The following is an 18,951-nucleotide window of genomic DNA, read 5'->3' on the forward strand; positions in this document are numbered from 1 at the left end:
TCCTAGCTATGGTGGTGCTAGTCCTATTTATAGAGGCTCTGGTCCTCTTCCTAAATATTGAGCGGGAAGGAAGCCAACAACGGCCAATTTGAAAGGGGACAGATAGTACAGCTTATCCTCACAAAAGCAGTCTTTGCCTGCAAAAGGCTCTGGTGGTGACACCTCCTTGGGCTCCATGGTGACCTCTGTCTTGCCGTCCTGCTGGTCATGGTCTCATTGCACCTATATGGAAACCTTTGCTTGAGACCTCGGTACTCCGCGCCTGCTTGCTTCCTTAGCACCAAAGAGGAAACAAGAACACTGTGCGCGCTGGCGCCCGCCTGATCTTGATCGTTATGGCTCACATCATTCAAACCTCGCGAGGTTTGCCTTGCCTTGAACTCTCCGCCCCTCGCGAGCCAGCCTGGTGAGGGCGCTCCCGAGGAGGTCTTGTGTCGTCCGCCTCGCGAGGCTTGGCCCCTCGCGAGGGTCTTGGGTGCTTGTTGGTGAAGATGGGCCGTTCGAGCCCGCTCGCAGAGCCACGCCATGGATCGCAGGTAGGCAAGTCTGGGGACCCCCGTTCCCAGAACGCCGACAGATACATGTTCGCGTTAGGACCATCCTGCAATAGTGATGTATTCATGTTGTAGCTTGTGGCGAGTGTAAGCCTTTATCTGGTATTCTCATCTATTCAGTACATGGTATGTTATAATGATATCCACCTTGCGAAGCGTCTTCGATATGCGCTTCTATCATTTGCGGGACTTTCAAGTTCCTTGATGATAGGACCGCATATTGGGCGCTACACGATGCTATCGTTGATTCGAAGATTCGACATCGAGCTCTCGTGACCAAACAATGGGACCTGCGTGGGCCATCAATGTCAATGCTAAAATCGGCAGATCTCGAATAAGGGGCGTCGAGCTGGTGATCTGAGCTAGATGATAACATGAGAAAATACTATGTTGGGATATGCTAGAAGGGGTCTAATTTCACAAAATAAGAAAAATTACTTTCAAATATAATTTTGAGAGGGTGTCCTAAGACATGAAATGGGACTGTTAGTTCAAATGGATCCACACGTAAAATTTGTTTATCAGGGTCGCACAAAACAGATTAGTTTTAGAGTAGGTGACAGTTGTATTACAATAATAATCTTCCAACTACCTTGTCTACAGGATACTCTGTTCGTCTCAAAATAAATGTCTCAACTTTAATATAGTATTAAAATTGAGACACTTATTTTGAAACGGAGGGAGTATTTGATATAGTGGACGGCATGTCAACCAGATGAAAATAAAAAATAAATATGATTTTCGGTTTCAAACATGTTGTAGCTTGAAAATCAAAAGTATGGGTTGGGTAGTAGAGATGGGTGGCATGCACGTTACAAAAATTCGTGCTCCCACGACCACCGCTTCTTGGAGGACCGTACCCCGCCTAGCTAGCTACACCTCTGGTTGTTGCGGGCGCGTGCCTGTCTTCCCCGCCGCGCGCGTTCCTCTCGGCTGTTGAGGCGCGTTCCGGCGGTCGGGGAGAAACGGGGAGCCGGCTCCGGCCGGCGGAACGGCGTCTCAACCATGGGCAGCCTTTGCTCCAAGGAGCAGGTTGTCGAGGAGGAACACGTGCCGGTGCCGGTGCCGGACAGGTTGCGGCTGCAGAAAGCGCCCAGCCAATCCCTGAAGCAGCTCATCACTCTCACCGCCAAGGAGGATTCTGCGGTCGTCGCGCCGATCGTGCACGCCGTCATCAGCAGGTCCGAGTCCAGCGTCAAGCCCAAGGCGCAGCCTACCACCGCACCCCAGAAGAAGGCTCCGGTGCTCGTCGTCGCCTCTCTCAACAAGTCGTACAGCACAGCCGGGCTCACGCACCACCGGCGGCCCACCGTGGACACCGGCGACCATGATGCAGCGGACCCCATCCCGCAGGGCGTGCCCCAGGGGTTCTCCGGCGAGCACGTGATCGCCGGCTGGCCGTCCTGGCTAACCTCCGTGGCCGGGGAGGTGGTCCATGGGTGGCTGCCCCGCCGTGCCGACACCTTCGAGAGGTTGGACAAGATCGGGCAGGGCACGTACAGCAACGTGTACATGGCGCGCGACCTGCAGAGCGGCAAGATCGTGGCGCTGAAGCGGGTGCGCTTCCTCAACATGGACCCGGAGAGCGTGCGGTTCATGGCGAGGGAGATCCACATCCTGCGCCGGCTTGACCACCCCAACGTGATCAAGCTGGAGGGCATCGTCACGTCACGCCTCTCCCACAGCCTCTACCTCGTCTTCGAGTACATGGAGCACGACCTCGCCGGCCTCGCCGTCACCCCGGGCCTCCGCTTCACCGAGCCGCAGGTCAAGTGCTTCATGAGGCAGATCCTGGCGGGGCTCCACCATTGCCACGGCCGTGGGGTGCTCCACAGGGACATCAAAGGGTCCAACCTGCTCATCGACGACAACGGCGTGCTCAAAATCGCCGACTTCGGGCTGGCCACCTTCTTCGACCCGGCCAAGACACAGCACCTCACGAGCAGGGTCGTCACGCTGTGGTACCGCCCGCCGGAGCTCCTGCTCGGAGCCACCGAGTACGGGGTCGCGGTCGACCTGTGGAGCACCGGCTGCATCCTCGCCGAGCTGCTCGCCGGAAAGCCCATCATGCCCGGACAGACCGAGGTTCCTAACTACTAAGCTCATCTTAGTAGTAATTTGATTTTGGTCTCTACTTACTCCCTAGTAGTGTAGTATGAAACTCGATCTCACTCGTGTGAGTGCGCAGATTGAGCAGCTGCACAAGATCTTCAAACTCTGCGGTTCGCCGTCTGAGGAGTACTGGGCCAAGGCGAAGCTGCCGGACGTGACCCTCTTTAAGCCGCAGCGACCCTACAGGCGCCGGACGGCCGAGACCTTCCGGGACTTCCCTCCCACGGCGCTGGACCTCGTGGACACGCTGCTGGCCATCGAACCCTCCCACCGGGGCACCGCAGCTTCGGCACTCGACAGCCAAGTAAGTAGCCTCTCTCTTCCAGCGTCGCGCTCACAGCAGCATCGACTTGTACCGGTTTTCAGGCAAGGCTCCGTAGAACCACCCATTTTATCTTTCTTTTTTTCATGAATAGAGTACCTATCACAAATTAGGTTTGGTTTGTCTTTGAAAAAAAAAATTCTACAGAACCCACTCTTGCCTGAAAACCGGTAGTTTTACGCTATATACTCTGATTTTGCAGCGACTGACAGACACATTGCTGCAATGCAAATGGGATCTCATCAGTTCTTCAGAACCAAGCCGTTGGCGTGTGACCCGTCGAGCTTTCCCAAGTACCCGCCAAGCAAAGAGTACGACGCCAAGCTCCGCGGCAAGGAGGCCATGAGGTACTCGCATTGATCGCCACGGTTCCCGCCCTTAATTACGACGTGACTTTGACTCTTTTTTTTTTTGGTTGTTGATAGGCAAAACGCGGCGGCAACCATAGCAGGCAACGGCTCCCTGTCCGTGAAGCCGGGAAGAAACGACGAACCCAAGCCAGTAGACGCCGCTGGAGCAGACCGCCAGGTACGTACTAGTACTTCATTTCATTTCTTCTCAGCTCATCCGATCCCTCATGTCTCACGACGTGCGCGCGCGCCAAAGGAACTCAAATCATTATTATCTGTCATGTTTATGTTTCTATACGTACATCTGTATCTATACCTATACCTACTATTAAAAGAGATATTCTTACTTTCGTCCCACTTTGTTTCGTTCCGTTTCAATTAAATTTATGTAAGCTATTTGGTTTCGTTACTGCCATCCATTTTGACCCAACAAAGAAAGCCCATCTAACGACGAACTGTGAGCCAGGTCAGAGAAAAATAAAATTGTCAAGTCATAACCTGCCAATCGGCCACACATAGTTTTTTTTGAGCATCAGTACAGACACAAGCGCTCATATACACGTGCATACACTCACCCTTATGAACGCACACACGCACACCTTACCCCTATGAGCACCTTCGAGAGACTGAGCCGGCATATCTTGAGATTTACAAAATCACCGTAGGCGCCTCGTCGTCGACGGGAACGTCTCCTCCCACTGAAAGCGTATCGCCGGAAATCCTGAAATAAATCCAGAAATAATGCGAACACCAGGATTTGAACCCTGATGAGTTGGGGATACCACTGTCCACCTAACCAACTCAACCACAGGTTGATTCGCAATCGACCACGCATAGTTTGTCCAACTGACCCAGCTAAAAATATAATTGGATTTTTTTCCGTTGCAACGCACGGGCCTTTTTGCTAGTATGTACATACATACACTACATAATAATAATTTATTTATGTTTGCAGAGGAGGCAGGTGCGTAACAACCCGAAGAGCAGCAGCCACCACTGCAGCACGCTGGAGGACAGCATGTCGGGATTCCGCATGGAGCCGCGGGCAGCCGCCGGGCAGCTGTCGACGATGCAGAACGCCGGGCAGTTCGGGTCGACGTGGTACAGGAAAGACTACCAGCGCGGCCGCGGGTTCCAGCGAACGACCAGCTCCGTCAGGGTGTTGAACCACGCCGCGCACCTGACGTCGCAGAGGTCCTACGCCACGTCCCGGGGCACCGACCTGCACCCGAGCTCGTCGGCGGCCAGGAATAGCAACTCCAAGTACAACCGCCTCGACGTCGCCGAGCCCGCCAATGCGCTTGACAGGCCCGTCCCTGCCAACAAAGACACCGCCATGCCCACGAGGGACGCCCCTTCAGCTGTGCCTGTGAGTATCTGTCAAATTTTGTTGCTGCTGCTGCAGCGTGACGCATTCTTTGACACACGCTGATGGTGTGTTTGTGATTCATCAGGGTTACAGAGGGCGGAACCGGAGGATGAACTACTCCGGCCCGCTGGTGCCGCCGGGAGGGAACATGGACGAGATGCTCAAGGAGCACGAGCGGCAGATCCAGGTGGCGGTGCGCAAAGCGCGCGTCGACAAGGAGAGGATCAACCGCAACCATTACTCACCAGCGGTAGAAAATGACATGCCATCCTCACCGCCAGATCGAGCCTGTCGTGCGTGCACAGAAACACCTCCACCATAGGCGACCTACAGGATCTCCAATGCGGGCTCGCTGCCGCCGCTGCACGCAGAGTTGGGAGGATTCGAAAAGCCTCAAGGGAAATGAGACTTGTACACCGGGCTGTATTGATGAAAAAAACATGTGTGTACCGACAAACCGGATGGTCATGGCCCATGCAACATAATGAGTGAATCTACACTCTAAAATATGTCTGTATGTAGTCCATATTAAAATCTTTAAAAAGATTTATATTTAGAAACGAAGGGAGTAGAAGCTACCGCGAGAATTACGATGCATTCATTAAAATACCAACAACAGACGTGCTTCTCCTCCAAACCATCCGGAGAGACAAAACAATTTGTTTTACATGAATCACTCTACTTGTATTGAGGTTTAAAATGCTTGTTGATAGAGGCGAGGGTGTCCCGATCTTTCGATGAGATGATAACTATCGATTTGGTGGAGACGACTTTGACGATCCGACTACAAACGTGCACGATGTTGCGCCTTAGCAATCGTTAAACCAATCTCCTGAGGTTACTGACGATGCCGGAAGCACAGTCAGTCTGACCACGAAGGTCTATTCCTGCAAGCAATCGAAGAACGAGCAAGAATATGATAAAGCAATCTAAATATTGCAAATATATATGAGGTATTGATAATGATGGGGATCCGTAAGCGGTCTTGGTCTGGTCGTTGGACACAAACGAAGTACACGAAGTTGAAATGGCTAACTTTTAACTAAACAAATCCCAAGGAAAAAGCTACTAGATGGATCTACTTATATAGGAGCAAGGGGTGGCGGCCAAGGAGGTGGGAGGACGTCCCAAGGCAGCCTAAAACTAACCCTAGGTCGTACAAGGCTCATGGGCCCAAGTGGAGGTGATGCAACACCTTTGGGCTTGTAATTTGACTCGGATTCTACTGCAATGTTAGATTGTTTCGTCCGTAACTCAACGCTCCGGACGAATTTGAAGGTGAATCCAATTGGGTTGGAAAGAGCACGAAATCTAGTTTCCAACAAAAAAAGAATCACCCAATTCGAAGTCCGTATGAAAAAGTTGTTGGCGTTTTGAGTCAGGTATGTCTGTGCAGTCCGAATCTGAATCCAAAACGTGAGAGACTTGGACTCTATCTTCTCTTGGCCCAAAAATGACGTGAGAGGACTTTTTGAACACAACCTAAACTTCTCCTTTTCCCTTATCTTCATATGTGGATTGTACAAATGTCCCATACACCTGCAATTAGACAAAACACAAAAGTGTGTGAAGTATTTTTGTTCTGGATAACATAAATAGATTATTGAATAGTTTGCATTAGAAATCACCTGACAAATATGCATGTATGCAATATTTTTGGTCGTATCCAAGGTATTCATGTCCTCATCATCCTCCCCTTTTTGAAAACAAAGCCGTCCTCGGCGTTGCTTAATCTGAAATGTGGCTAACAAAAGAGACAAGGTGTACATGTTGTATATGTATATGTCATCCAGTTTAACTTCCCTTGATTTTTGCACGTATGACACATGTATACACGAGTAACTTTCATAGTTCATAAAAACTAAAGCCAAAAAATTATCACAAGAAGTAGAAGGCATGAAAATATTAGAACTCAGTTTGCACATATAAGTGAAGCTCTTATTCATTTCAAAAGATTCGCAATGTTCATCCTTAAACCATCCCAACTTTGGTGAATAAACCTTACTTGCATCAAATTTACATGCTACGACATGCTTAAATAAGCAAACATGCAATAAGTCATTGGACACAGAATCATCACCAAGATTGGAGGCCATATCAAAATGATTAAACATTAGTTCTTTTGCATCAACAGTTAATTCAATGGGTGCACTCAAAATTGTTGATATTTCAGTTGTTTGATCACTCTCTAAAATAGGTGGTGTGCTCAAATCAACAGGTAACTCAATACATGACGCATTCAAGTTAACTAGGAATGCATCTTTCTCATGTGAAGTTATATCATCAATATCTTTACTGTTACCTTGTGGCAAAGATGTAGCTGATGTAGGTACGGACGTTGACAATGTACCATACCCTTGAGATGATGCCGCGCTCATAATCCGAGGTGCAATGATGGAGGAACCCACCGGCGGTGGTGAGCATGAACTGGAATAGTAGTTATTGTAGTCACCTAATGCATCCTCCTGTATCTGTCTCTCAAAGGTACAAGCACGGACATACATACCAGTAATGCAACGAGGAATATACTGAAATCTTGCCTGAATATCATGGTTCAAACCACCAAAAAATCTATTCATTGTATCATTCTCAGATTCTTTTATGTCACAATGATGCATATAAGATTTGAACTCTTGGTAGTAAGCATGAACAGTGTTGTTGCCTTGTTTAAATTGTTCAAATTTGCGAAGCAATTCACGACGATAATAAGGAGGGAAAAATTGTTGTCTCATTACAGCTTTCAAAACATTCCAAGTTGTGGGTTGGTTATCAATGTTTTTCTTACAATGTACACTCCACCAAACAGAAGCAAAACCAGTAAATGCTCTAATGGTAGCTCGTACTCTCTCAAGTTCAGAAAAATCATGGTGACTAAAAACTTGTTCTACTTCAAGCTCCCAAGCTAGATAAATAGCAGGATTAAATCTATCCTCAAATGATGGTAAAGAGATAACCTGACCATATGCTTGTGTGTGTTGTCCCAACTCTCGTGATGGTGACGATGTGTCCGTCATCCAAGAACTTCTATCTCTGCAACCTGTCATGATTAGTAGAAACAAGAACCAAAATTCGAGAATAATGTTCCTATGAACTACTAGGATGTGGTTGTAAAGTGCTCACAGTAAAGCAAATATCAATATCTTACAAGTTCTTACCATGCGGCAGGTGGTGACAGGCAACCAGCGGTGTCAAATAACTCCGAAGATTGTGTAAAACGATTGCCAGGGGAACGTACGTATACACGGTGTAGAAATATGTGGAGCTGGGTTGGCTATATATGGTAGCAAAAGATTAGCAATAATCAATTCAGAGATGCAATGTTGAATAAACGCTCAACGACGGTACTGTGCTGGTCCTAGGCTAGACCAAACTAGAGACGCGAGCCTAGAACACTAATGAGGTCACGTCGTAGCACAACTAGCATTAATAAAGGATATGAAGTAGCTCTGGACAGCAAGATATAAGTGAAGATCACAATAGCAGTAGACCTATTTAGAAGCTGATGTTGAGGTGCCAAATACTGAGCTAGCTTCTACAACTATTTAGATGTGGCTCGTCGCTAGCTTTCATTTGAGTACTCGCGGAGCCAAAACAGACTTCATATGAGGAAGTTATGCCTGTTTTACTGAACAGTGCACAAAACAGATTCCAATCCGAATTCAACTACGAGATTGAGTCTAGATAGATCCGAATTTTGTTTTTTTTCTCCTCTCTTTTTTTTCTCACACTTTTTTTTTCTTTTCCTTTCTTTTTTTTCTCTGACTTTTTTTTTTACTTTTTTTCTCTTGTTTTTTTCTCTATCTTTTTTTTCTCTCTCCCTCTTTCCAAAACAAACTAGATAAGATGTAGATTGGATCAAGCGAAGATGGGAACGATCTCAACTATGATTATGACAATGAACTGTGGGTAGCACGTGGAGGAAATTGATGGATGGGTGGTGGACAGCGGAAGGGATAATGATGCAACGGCGACGTGACTAATGTGAACAGAACTCGAAACTCTAAACGACCTAGACACTAAGACCAGCAACTCGACACGACGATTGCAACCGATAATTCAACTATGCAAGCAATGAAAAGAAAATTGCAAAGGCTCAGACTGGCTTGGACCAAGGATAAATAGATCTAACTCTTTTTTGTGGCTTTTTCTTGGACAATAGGTAAGAAAATAAATCTAATCTAGGAAAACTGGAAATTCTCACCGAGCAACCTGAAAACTGATACCACTTGATAGAGGCGAGGGTGTCCCGATCTTTCGATGAGATGATAACTATCGATTTGGTGGAGACGACTTTGACGATCCGACTACAAACGTGCACGATGTTGCGCCTTAGCAATCGCTAAACCAATCTCCTGAGGTTACTGACGATGCCGGAAGCACAGTCAGCCTGACCACGAAGGTCTATTCCTACAAGCAATCGAAGAACGAGCAAGAATATGATAAAGCAATCTGAATATTGCAAATATATATGAGGTATTGATAATGGTGGGGATCCGTAAGCGGTCTTGGTCTGGTCGTTGGACACAAACGAAGTACACGAAGTTGCAATGGCTAACTTTTAACTAAACAAATCCCAAGGAAAAAGCTACTAGATGGATCTACTTATATAGGAGTAAGGGGTGGCGGCCAAGGAGGTGGGAGGACGTCCCAAGGCAGCCTAAAACTAACCCTAGGTCGTACAAGGCTCATGGGCCCAAGTGGAGGTGATGCAACACCTTTGGGCTTGTAGTTTGACTCGGATTCTGCTGCAATGTCAGATTGTTTCGTCCGTAACTCAACGCTCCGGACGAATTTGAAGGTGAATCCAATTGGGTTGGAAAGAGCACGAAATCTAGTTTCCAACAAAAAAAGAATCACCCAATTCGGAGTCCGTATGAAAAAGTTGTTGGTGTTTTGAGTCAGGTATGTCTGTGCAGTCCGAATCTGAATCCAAAACGTGAGAGACTTGGACTCTATCTTCTCTTGGCCCAAAAGTGACGTGAGAGGACTTTTTGAACACAACCTAAACTTCTCCTTTTCCCTTATCTTCATATGTGGATTGTACAAATGTCCCATACACCTGCAATTAGACAAAACACAAAAGTGTGTGAAGTATTTTTGTTCTGGATAACATAAATAGATTATTGAATAGTTTGCATTAGAAATCACCTGACAAATATGCATGTATGCAATATTTTTGGTCGTATCCAAGGTATTCATGTCCTCATCACTTGTAAGTTCCCACTTGATAAAGCAAAGAGGACCACAACACAAGCATCAGAAAAGGAGGCCTGTTGCAATTCATATCCAAGCTTAACAAAACATGAAAACCTATGAGATCTAAGGGAGTACCTCTACATGAGTAAAAGAGACCAGGTAGCAAAGAAAACAAACATCCCTAAATAACAGATCAAAAATGAAAATGTAACAAGCTACCAGTTAAAAAACAAGCTATTTAGAAATTTGGAGGATTTTAAAGCCCCAACTTCATAATGTTCAAAACATCATACGGTTCATTGACTGAAGCATCATTTAGTCTCTTTCATCATACGATACAATTTCCACCTCCCTATCATCTCACAGGCATCTGTTGCTTACGTTATTTGTAGTAGTTCTGTTAATGGATTTACCCTGATTTTGTCCATGAGAACACTGTATCCTAGATTGCTCCTTCAATTTGTTCAAGATAAATGATACAGACTTGACAGAACCATGAATGATAAAATAATCATAAGTTTTACTTCGGTCGAAATAAGCAACTACTCGAGTGTATATAACTTGCTTGAAAGTATGGTGATCTCTAAATATGTAAGATCAATCTGCATATTCCGAAGTTACCCTGTTTCAAGAAGTGCGAACCAACTGTTTGTTTCATACAGTTGTGTTCCTGTGAGGATATTATAACTTTTGAAATTCTTCTTCACATATATGAAGTGCATGAAGACGCTCTGAAGAGTGCAACCACCAACGAAGCCTCTAGCCTGAGTTCACTTCCTGAGAAGAAAAGAGAAGTCTAGTCAAATAGAGAAGTCTTAGATAGTGCAGCATAGCTAGAGAACAGAGACTGCTACTTGACATTTGCCAAAAGAAGTACGCATTCGAGCCAAACCAAGGCCATTAAATTTTGCTCCAACTCTTAGACCAGTAAAATGCACAGTGATGAAGAACTATGCCTATCTGAAGTTTGCACCATTATTCTTGTTTCTCTAATCGGCAGCGGGTTTTAACCATTTGTAGTGCAGTATGACGTGATAAGAAAATATTATGCCTTCATAATGGAAGGAAGGTGGATTACAAAACCAAAACTCCAATTTGATGCAGCCAAAAGATCTATCTGATTAATTAGGATATGCTCATAACCATTGGAAATAGTACTCTACTGAACCTGCATCCCCCGCCATAGACGTGAAAATTACAATCATACGATCACAATTCTGGATCATGTGCTGGTGGCTTGGGTGGGGGTGTCAAAATAAGGTACTCCCTCCATTCCATAATGTAGTGCGCTCTCGAGATTCAACTTTGACCATAAATTAGACCAATAATACATAAATCATTTTACTGAAAAATTATCCTTCGAAAACTTCTTCCTAATACAAATTCAAAGGTATCTGTCTTGCTCCTGCCGCAGTCGCCCATGTTGGTTAAATGTATGGTCAAAGTTAAATCTCGAAAAGCGTGGGCACACTACATTATGGAATGGAGGGAGTATTAAACAACAGATGAAAATATGATCTATGAGTGCGCAAGAAAACATAGCTCTCAATTTTTTTCATGGTAAAATCTTCAATGATTTTTTCCTTTTGTGCATAAGAAGAAAAGGCTCATGGTTGTACACTGAAGCCAGATACTGGACATAAGAAGAAAACTGGGCATAAGGAAATCTGATATAGATTTGCTTAAGCAGGCAAAGTTGTAGGCGAGGATTCTACACACCTCTTCCACGAACCTGATCGTTACTTGTTTATAAAATTGATTTAGATATTGGAAACAAAAAGTGACTAAGTGCATGGAAGAGACCGCATTGGTCTTTAAGTAGAAATAACTATAAGTACCATTGCACGCACATCTTCCCCAAACCTGTTGACATATGCAGTAGAAATATATTTGTTTGTAAACTTTAATTTCGGAAATTATAGCCACAAACATCAAAATGCCAGTTGAGTCATTGCTGAACTTGTCGTATTAGAAACCCATGTAAAAGAAAGGCCGCCACTTTGCCATTTGTACCGCCCATAAGGAATAACAAAAATAAGAAACTAAACATTTACTCCCTCCATAATCTAATATAAGAGCATTTGTATTACTAAAATAGTGATCTAAACGCTCTTATATTAGTTTACAGAGGGGGTATATAGCTTAATGTATGAATAGACAATCCTGGCCTGGCAAAAATAAAATAACATAATTTTTCATCAAATAATGAAGGTGAGAAAAATAAAGAAGCACTACAAGTTAAAATGTATCTCACAAAATTTCAAAAAAGAAATTGTATCTCACAGACTAATTAGTCTGCTGCTTAATTGGGGTGTACATTTAAAAACTTATTTCCATTCAGATCCAACATGCAAGTTTCTTTTTCTAAACAATTAGAAGTAAGTGATCCAAAGACAGAAAGTAGGAGCCAAGTTGACTCTTGCAACTCATTGGCAAATGAAAAGGCAAGAGGGAAACCATATCTAAACTGTTATGCAGTTTCAGTTCCAGAAAATTTAGTACCAAGCATTTGCGAAGTTTTAGCACCCAATTAAGAAGCTTTAATAGTATGTTTGACAGAATTTATTTGCATAAGAAATAGCAGACTGGCCGCATAGAAAATATAGATATAAGAATGTAAACACAGAGAGGATCTTCTTGCGTCCGCTTGCCAGTCCAATCCTAAATATCATATGCAGGGATGCATAACAATTAGGTAGAGAATTCAACAACTAATTTAGAAGGACAGAGAAAAAAATCTTTAACACAACCTTTAGAAGGTGCCATTTATTTATTTCCATTTAAGAAGGAGAATAGCACTGTTCTTAACTGGATGGCAGTGCTTATATTTAGATACAGAGAAGGATCCACGGGTCTGCAGTATTGTGGCTATTTTGCTCTTTTGGATGCCAAGCATTTGAGCCGGAAGAGACAACAGAATATTAGGGATGACATGGATAGAATTCTAGCTTGTACATAGAATTTTTTTAACCTGATTATAATGTAAAGTTAGATATAAACATTTTAGAAAAGCATGACCAGAGTTGTACAATATTTTGTACAAATATTATTAGTATTGCCTATCATAGTAAGCCGTCCATGTTTTTTTGAAGTACAAAACTACTACAGACTAAAGGAGAGCCAATTCTAGAATCTTATCACTCAGCTGTGATTACAATAAGCTCAGTAGTTGCTCAACCCCTCTGCTCCAACTCTATAACAACCAGTCCTGCAGTAATCAAAATAGACCAACCAAAATGGCTAACTCCATAAGCCCAAATGCACACACCAAAATTTGAGAAATCCAAAACTGATTAAGAAAACTAAGCCTACTCCCCCAAGCCACCAAACATAAGATGGCCATCAGGCAACGGTTGAGAGAACATGGCAGAATTAGATTCATGTGGAAGTTAGGGCGTGTTCGGATCTCCTCCACTCCTTTGAATCCTTGACTCCGCTCCCTGCTCCTGGATTATTGGCTCCGGCCCAAAAAATCGGGAGTAGCTACCACGTTCGTTAACTAACTCCACTCCCTACACGACGGGGTGTGAGGTTCAGGTAGTTGCTGCGCGCTAGCGAGAAAATTGGATCAAGCGAACCTGGAAGTTTTGCGCGGGAGGCCAGGGAGTGGCACGCGGAGCTCGGTTTCAACGACTCCGCCGGATTGAACTACAGTCTGCTCCGCTCAGCTCTTCTGACTCTGCGGAGTAGTAGCGTTCGGCACCGCTCGGCCCGCTCCTAGAGCAGAGCTGTGGAGCGGAGTGAATCCGAACACGCTCTTAATTTCCATGGGTTCTCCAAATGATAGAAAACAACACAATTCAAGAATGAAAACAAATGACGAATTCTATCATGAAAACACATAGAATCTTTGAGTGCATCAGATCACATACTAAACACATTAACATGAGAGATGAGCCACGAGAAGTGAATGATTCGACCGGGCGGCGCTGGCAGGGGGGAGATTGGCACAAGAGGTTGCAGGTAAGGTCAACCGTCATGCCATCGCTCCCAGATCTCCGGCTTCCCTTGTTCAATCCTCCTCGCAGCTGCCGGTGCCCTCTTCCGCCACGCGCGCTGCTGCCAAGCCCGCTTAGAGGCATGAAGGCACTGCAGCGCCGGGGAGGCATCCGTGGAGATGATGCGACGCCGATCCTAGGCTGGGCGCGACGGGCGGCGCAAGTCAGAAGAAACAGGGTGGAGGTGGCGCCCTGTCAGGCCCTGATATATAGCTGTCTTAGATTCAGTAAGTCACAGGTAACGATTCAGTTATCCAACGGCTAGGATCGGTCAGTGGCTATCGACTCATCACAGCTGTCGATTGTTATTACCGTTGTAACAGTGTGTGAGCTGAGAGTTACTGTTTTCCCATTTGGGTTAAACCCTCCCCTATAACTAGCCGGGTTGTGGCTAAAGAGAATATGCTTTTTGGATGATTTTCCCTTATTTTCGTCATGGCTATTATACTGGAACCCTAGAGTTCCTCATACTCATACGAGATCCGTCTCAATTTTCCATAGAAATTCTTAGTAATTCCTCCATATACTCTTCGGGTCCTAACAAATTGGTAATCAGAGCCTTCATTCTTCGGCAGAATCACGCGCAAAAGCTGATTTTTTTCTCCAAGCGAAGAATCCCACCCTCTCTTCTCCTTCAGCAACGATGGGGTGAATTTTGGCGGAGTTGATGGCGGGGCGCGGTCAGGTGGAGTTGGCGGCGACGATCATTCGGACACAGATCGGCCGAGCGGGAGCGGTTGTTCGAGCACATCGCTCGATCGGTAAAATTCCGCGTTCCAGCTTCGATCCGTGTGTTAGGGAGGCATGGATCGCGGCAGTGGCAGGATCTGAGGTGAGATTCAGGTTGCTGGTCCTCAAGTGGTAAAATTCCTACCTCTCGCTTCAGATCGGGTGATGGGGCGCTCTAAAGCGATCGATGATGCGGATCTTCAAGAGGTCCTAACCTTGCGAGATGATTTCGGGGCTATGCAGCAAGACAACATCCAGATGCGGAGTCAGGTATCTAAACTGCAAGGGGAATTCCAGGTAATTGGGGCTAAACAAGGCCAAATCTCGGCAACAGTGGGAACAGTAGAGGAAGTGGTTCTAGCCCCGAGCAAGCAGTTGTTAGCTATCAGTAATGTCCTGCAAACGCTGGTCAAATCATCTCACCCAGAGCACCAACAGGATAATCCTTCCAGTTCTGCACCTGTGGTTCGATCTCCTACACTGCGTCAGGAATACATACAAGAGCAGGAAGAGAGAATAGAGAAATTGAGGAAACAATTGGCAGCAAAGAAAGAGAAGTCTAAACAATTGGAGGACGTACAACTGCAGAACTTGCCTCCAATCAGAACGAACAGAAACACAGTACCTCCAGGTTTTGTTCAGCAAGGAAGAAATGATAATACTAGTGCAATAGGAACTCCTGTGACTGCTAGAGAAAGGGCACACACACCTGTATTTAACCAGTTCTATCAGCAGAACAAAGACAAGCAATGTTTATTTCTGCTCATGCAATTGGTCATCAATTGGCAGTTCCAACTCCTACTGCTATCATCTATATCAATGGCAAGAGAGCAGTAGCTTTACTTGATTCTGACAGTACATCTTCTTTCATTAACCAAGACTTTGCTATTAAGGAAAACTGCCAGCTGCTACCTGTCAGGGAAAGCACAATAGCAGTAGCAGGGGGGAATTACTGTCTGCTATAGTGGTTCCAAATTGTGAATTTCGAATGGCAAAGTGGAAACTTACTCACAATTTTAGAGTATTAACACTGCCAAGTCATGATGTTATTCTGGGATATGATTGGATGACTGTGGTCAGCCATGTTTCATTCAATATTCCCGAGAAAACATTCAGTTTCACCAAGGAGGGGAAACAAACTGTAACTACTGCAGTTTTCAACAACTCTGACAATGTCAAAGAAGTGCGAGCTGAGGAAATGAACAAGTTGCTAGATAAAGGGGTGGAAGGGTTCTTGCTACAAGTGCATAACATACTGATGGAAGCACCTGAAGGAACACCAACACCTCCTCAAATCCAAAAGCTGCTATTGCAGTATGATGATCTTTTTGAGGAACCCAAGGCACTACCACCTAAAAGAGCTTTAGACCACACTATTCCACTAGTCCCTGGTGCAGCCCCTCCTCATGTGAGACCATATAGAGTTCCCCAACATCAGAAACAAGAAATGGAAGATCAAATGAAGAAGTTACTAGCTGCACATCTCATCAGACATAGTCAGAGTCTGTATGCAGCTCCAGTTTTGTTGGTTAAGAAGGAAGATAGCTCAATGAGACTTTGCACTGACTTTAGAAAACTCAATTCTCTGACAGTGAAGAACAAATTTCCCATACCAGTGATTGAAGATCTCTTAGATGAATTACATGGAGCAAAATACTTCTCAAAAATTGATCTCAGGTCTGGATATCACCAAATAAGAATGCATCCTGAAGATATACAGAAAACTGCATTCAGAACTTATTTGGGCCTTTTTGAATATCTAGTGATGCCTTTTAGTCTATCAAATGCTCCAGGAACATTTCAGGCACTGATGAACAGTATCTTTGGTCCATATCTCAAGAAATTTGTGCTGGTTTTCTTTGATGATATATTAATTTACAGCAAAAGTCTCCAGGAACACAAAGAACATTTACAAATAGTGCTGCAATTACCGAAAGAGCACCAGCTGTTTGCAAAAATGTCCAAGTGTGTCTTTGTTGTGCAACAAGTAGAATATCTGGGACACATCATATCTGAAAAAGGGGTAGCAACTGATCCTAAGAAGATAGTTGCTATTGCTGAATGGCCAACATCAGATTTTGTTACAAAGTTGAGAAGTTTCTTGGGCCTAGCTGGGTATTATAGAAGATACATCAAAGGTTATGGCATGATTTGTAGACCACTACATGATCTTCTCAAGAAAGGGCACTTCTTATGGAAACAAGAACACGACCAAGCATTTGCACCACTTCAACAAGCCCTAACCACAGCTCCTGTATTGGCATTGCCAAAATTTTCTCTCCCATTTGTATTGGAAACAGATGCCTCAGGAAAAGGCATAGGAGCAGTTCTAATGCAGCAAGGACAGACCACTTGCATACTATAGTTCTTCTATATGCCCTAGAAATGCAGCCTTATCAACATATGAAAAAGAAGATCTTGCTATCTTGGAAGCACTCAAGAAATGGAGGCATTACCTCCTAGGAAATGAGCTAATCATTAAAACAGATCAGCAGTCATTCAAATTCATTACTGATCAGAAGATTACTGAAGGAGTACAACATAAACTAATGATGAAGCTTCTGGAATTTAATTTCAAAATTCAGTACAAAAAAGGAAGTGAAAACAGAGTAGCAGATGCTCTATCCAGACTACTCCCAAGTTGCTTAGCTATGTCTGCTGTCACACCTGTGTGGGCAGAAGATCTCATTTCCAGTTACCAGCAGGACCCAATGTCTCAACAGTTAATGGAACAACTGCTGCTGCAACAACCTTCTGCTAATTCAGATTACACCATTCATGATTGGAATTATCAGATACAAGGGCAAGATATTGGTTGGAAATAATGCTGCATTGAGAACTAAATTTATTCAAGCATTGCATAATTCACCTGTGGGAGGACACTCAGGAGTGAGAGCAACATACTAGAGGATTAAAAACATATTCTACTGGCCTGGTCTCAAGCAAGAGGTAGAACAATTCATTGCTGCATGTCCTATTTGCCAGAGAGCAAAACATGAACACTGCCTGCAACCTGGCCTATTGGACCCCCTACCCGTGACTGACATGGCTTGGCAGCATGTTACAATGGACTTTATTGAAGGGTTGCCAAATTCCCAAGGAAAAGAAGTCATAATGGTGGTAGTGGATAGGTTTACTAAGGCCTCCTTTGGTTTGGAGGAATTTTGTAGGATTTTCATAGGATAGGATTTCTATAAGGAAAGTTCCTTTAGAGCCCTTTGGTTTGTAGGAATGAAATCCTATTCGTACGGAGGAATTCTTCCTATCCTCCACATTTCATAGGAAAATAAACATTAGCCTAGACTCAATGGAAAAAAATCCTATGATGTGAATCAAAGGGCATCTCCTGTTCTATTCATATGCACGGGATTTGAGATGCATGTCATCTCATTTCCTATGACTTCCCTATCCCTATGATTTTTCTACCCTGTGAACCAAACGAGGCCTAACTATTCTCACTTTATTCCACTGTCTCATCCATACTCTGTCCTCACTGTTGCTCAAGCATTTGTGGACCAGATCATTAGGTTGCATGGACCTCCTAAGTTGATCATATCAGACAGAGACATAATCTTCACAAGTAAACTATGGGGAGATATCTTCAATGCATTGAAAGTGGAATTGAGGTATAGCACATCATACCATCCTCAAACTGATGGCCAGACAGAATGAGCCAACCAGTGTTTGGAGACATACCTAAGGTGTATGATCACAAATGAACCCAAGAAGTGTATGTCTTGGTTACCTCTTGCTGAATACTGGTACAACTCCACATATCATACTGCTTTGAAGATGTCCCCCTTCCAAGCTCTATATGGTTTTCCACCTCCTTTAATTAGTGAGCTAGCAATTCCTGTTCCAGAGGACATAGAAGCTCAAGAATTCCTTTGTTCCAAACAACAAATGTTGGAGCAAATCAAGGAAAATTTGCATAAGGCACAACACAAAATGAAGCACTATGTTGATATGAAAAGAGTGGAAAGAACATTTGAGGTGGGGGACTTGGTCTATCTGAAAATGGCACCATACAGGCTGGCTGCTTTTGGGTTCAGAGGAGCTCTTAAACTCCAAAACAAGTACTATGGACCATTCACGATAAGTCAGAAAAAATTAGCAAATATGCATATAAGTTACAGTTCTTAGGTGAAGTCAAGATACACCCAGTGTTTAATGTGAGCCAACTCAAGAAGCACATTGGTCCTAAATCTATTCCTAGCCCTCATCTTCCAACGGTAAATGAAGATGGCACTATAAAAACTGGACCATCAGTTGTTTTGCAAGTTCGACAAGTGCCCAGACACAACATGCCAGTGGTTCATTC

General features: G+C 44.4%; 1 protein-coding gene and 1 long non-coding RNA gene across 2 annotated transcripts; one reads left to right on the forward strand and one right to left on the reverse strand.

The window, feature by feature from the left end:
* Nucleotides 1–1,370: 1,370 nt before the first annotated feature.
* Nucleotides 1,371–5,261, forward strand: LOC123127416 (probable serine/threonine-protein kinase At1g54610). Its single transcript, XM_044547113.1, has 6 exons — nucleotides 1,371–2,639; nucleotides 2,743–2,970; nucleotides 3,235–3,335; nucleotides 3,414–3,516; nucleotides 4,294–4,707; nucleotides 4,793–5,261. The coding sequence occupies exons 1-6, from the start codon at nucleotides 1,560–1,562 to the stop codon at nucleotides 5,027–5,029; spliced, it is 2,163 nt and encodes a 720-aa protein (XP_044403048.1). The 5' UTR covers nucleotides 1,371–1,559; the 3' UTR covers nucleotides 5,030–5,261.
* A 4,705-nt stretch (nucleotides 5,262–9,966) lies between these two features.
* On the reverse strand, nucleotides 9,967–14,090 carry LOC123127417 (uncharacterized). The gene is made up of 2 exons (XR_006462458.1): nucleotides 13,776–14,090; nucleotides 9,967–13,631 (listed from the first exon to the last, which is right to left on the reverse strand). It is a non-coding gene; the product is annotated as an uncharacterized lncRNA (long non-coding RNA).
* Nucleotides 14,091–18,951: the final 4,861 nt, after the last annotated feature.

This window comes from Triticum aestivum, chromosome 6A (assembly GCF_018294505.1).
Source record: "Triticum aestivum cultivar Chinese Spring chromosome 6A, IWGSC CS RefSeq v2.1, whole genome shotgun sequence".
Taxonomy (NCBI): domain Eukaryota; kingdom Viridiplantae; phylum Streptophyta; class Magnoliopsida; order Poales; family Poaceae; genus Triticum; species Triticum aestivum.

What these genes read in the sequence shown, in the direction of transcription:
- LOC123127416 (XM_044547113.1), top strand. Translation starts at nt 1,560, where the DNA reads ATGGGCAGCCTTTGCTCCAAGGAGCAGGTTGTCGAGGAGGAACACGTG. An exon ending in CTTCGGCACTCGACAGCCAA is followed by an intron (nt 2,971 to 3,234) that starts GTAAGTAGCCTC and finishes GGATCTCATCAG; the next exon opens with TTCTTCAGAACCAAGCCGTT. An exon ending in CCGCTGGAGCAGACCGCCAG is followed by an intron (nt 3,517 to 4,293) that starts GTACGTACTAGT and finishes TTATGTTTGCAG; the next exon opens with AGGAGGCAGGTGCGTAACAA.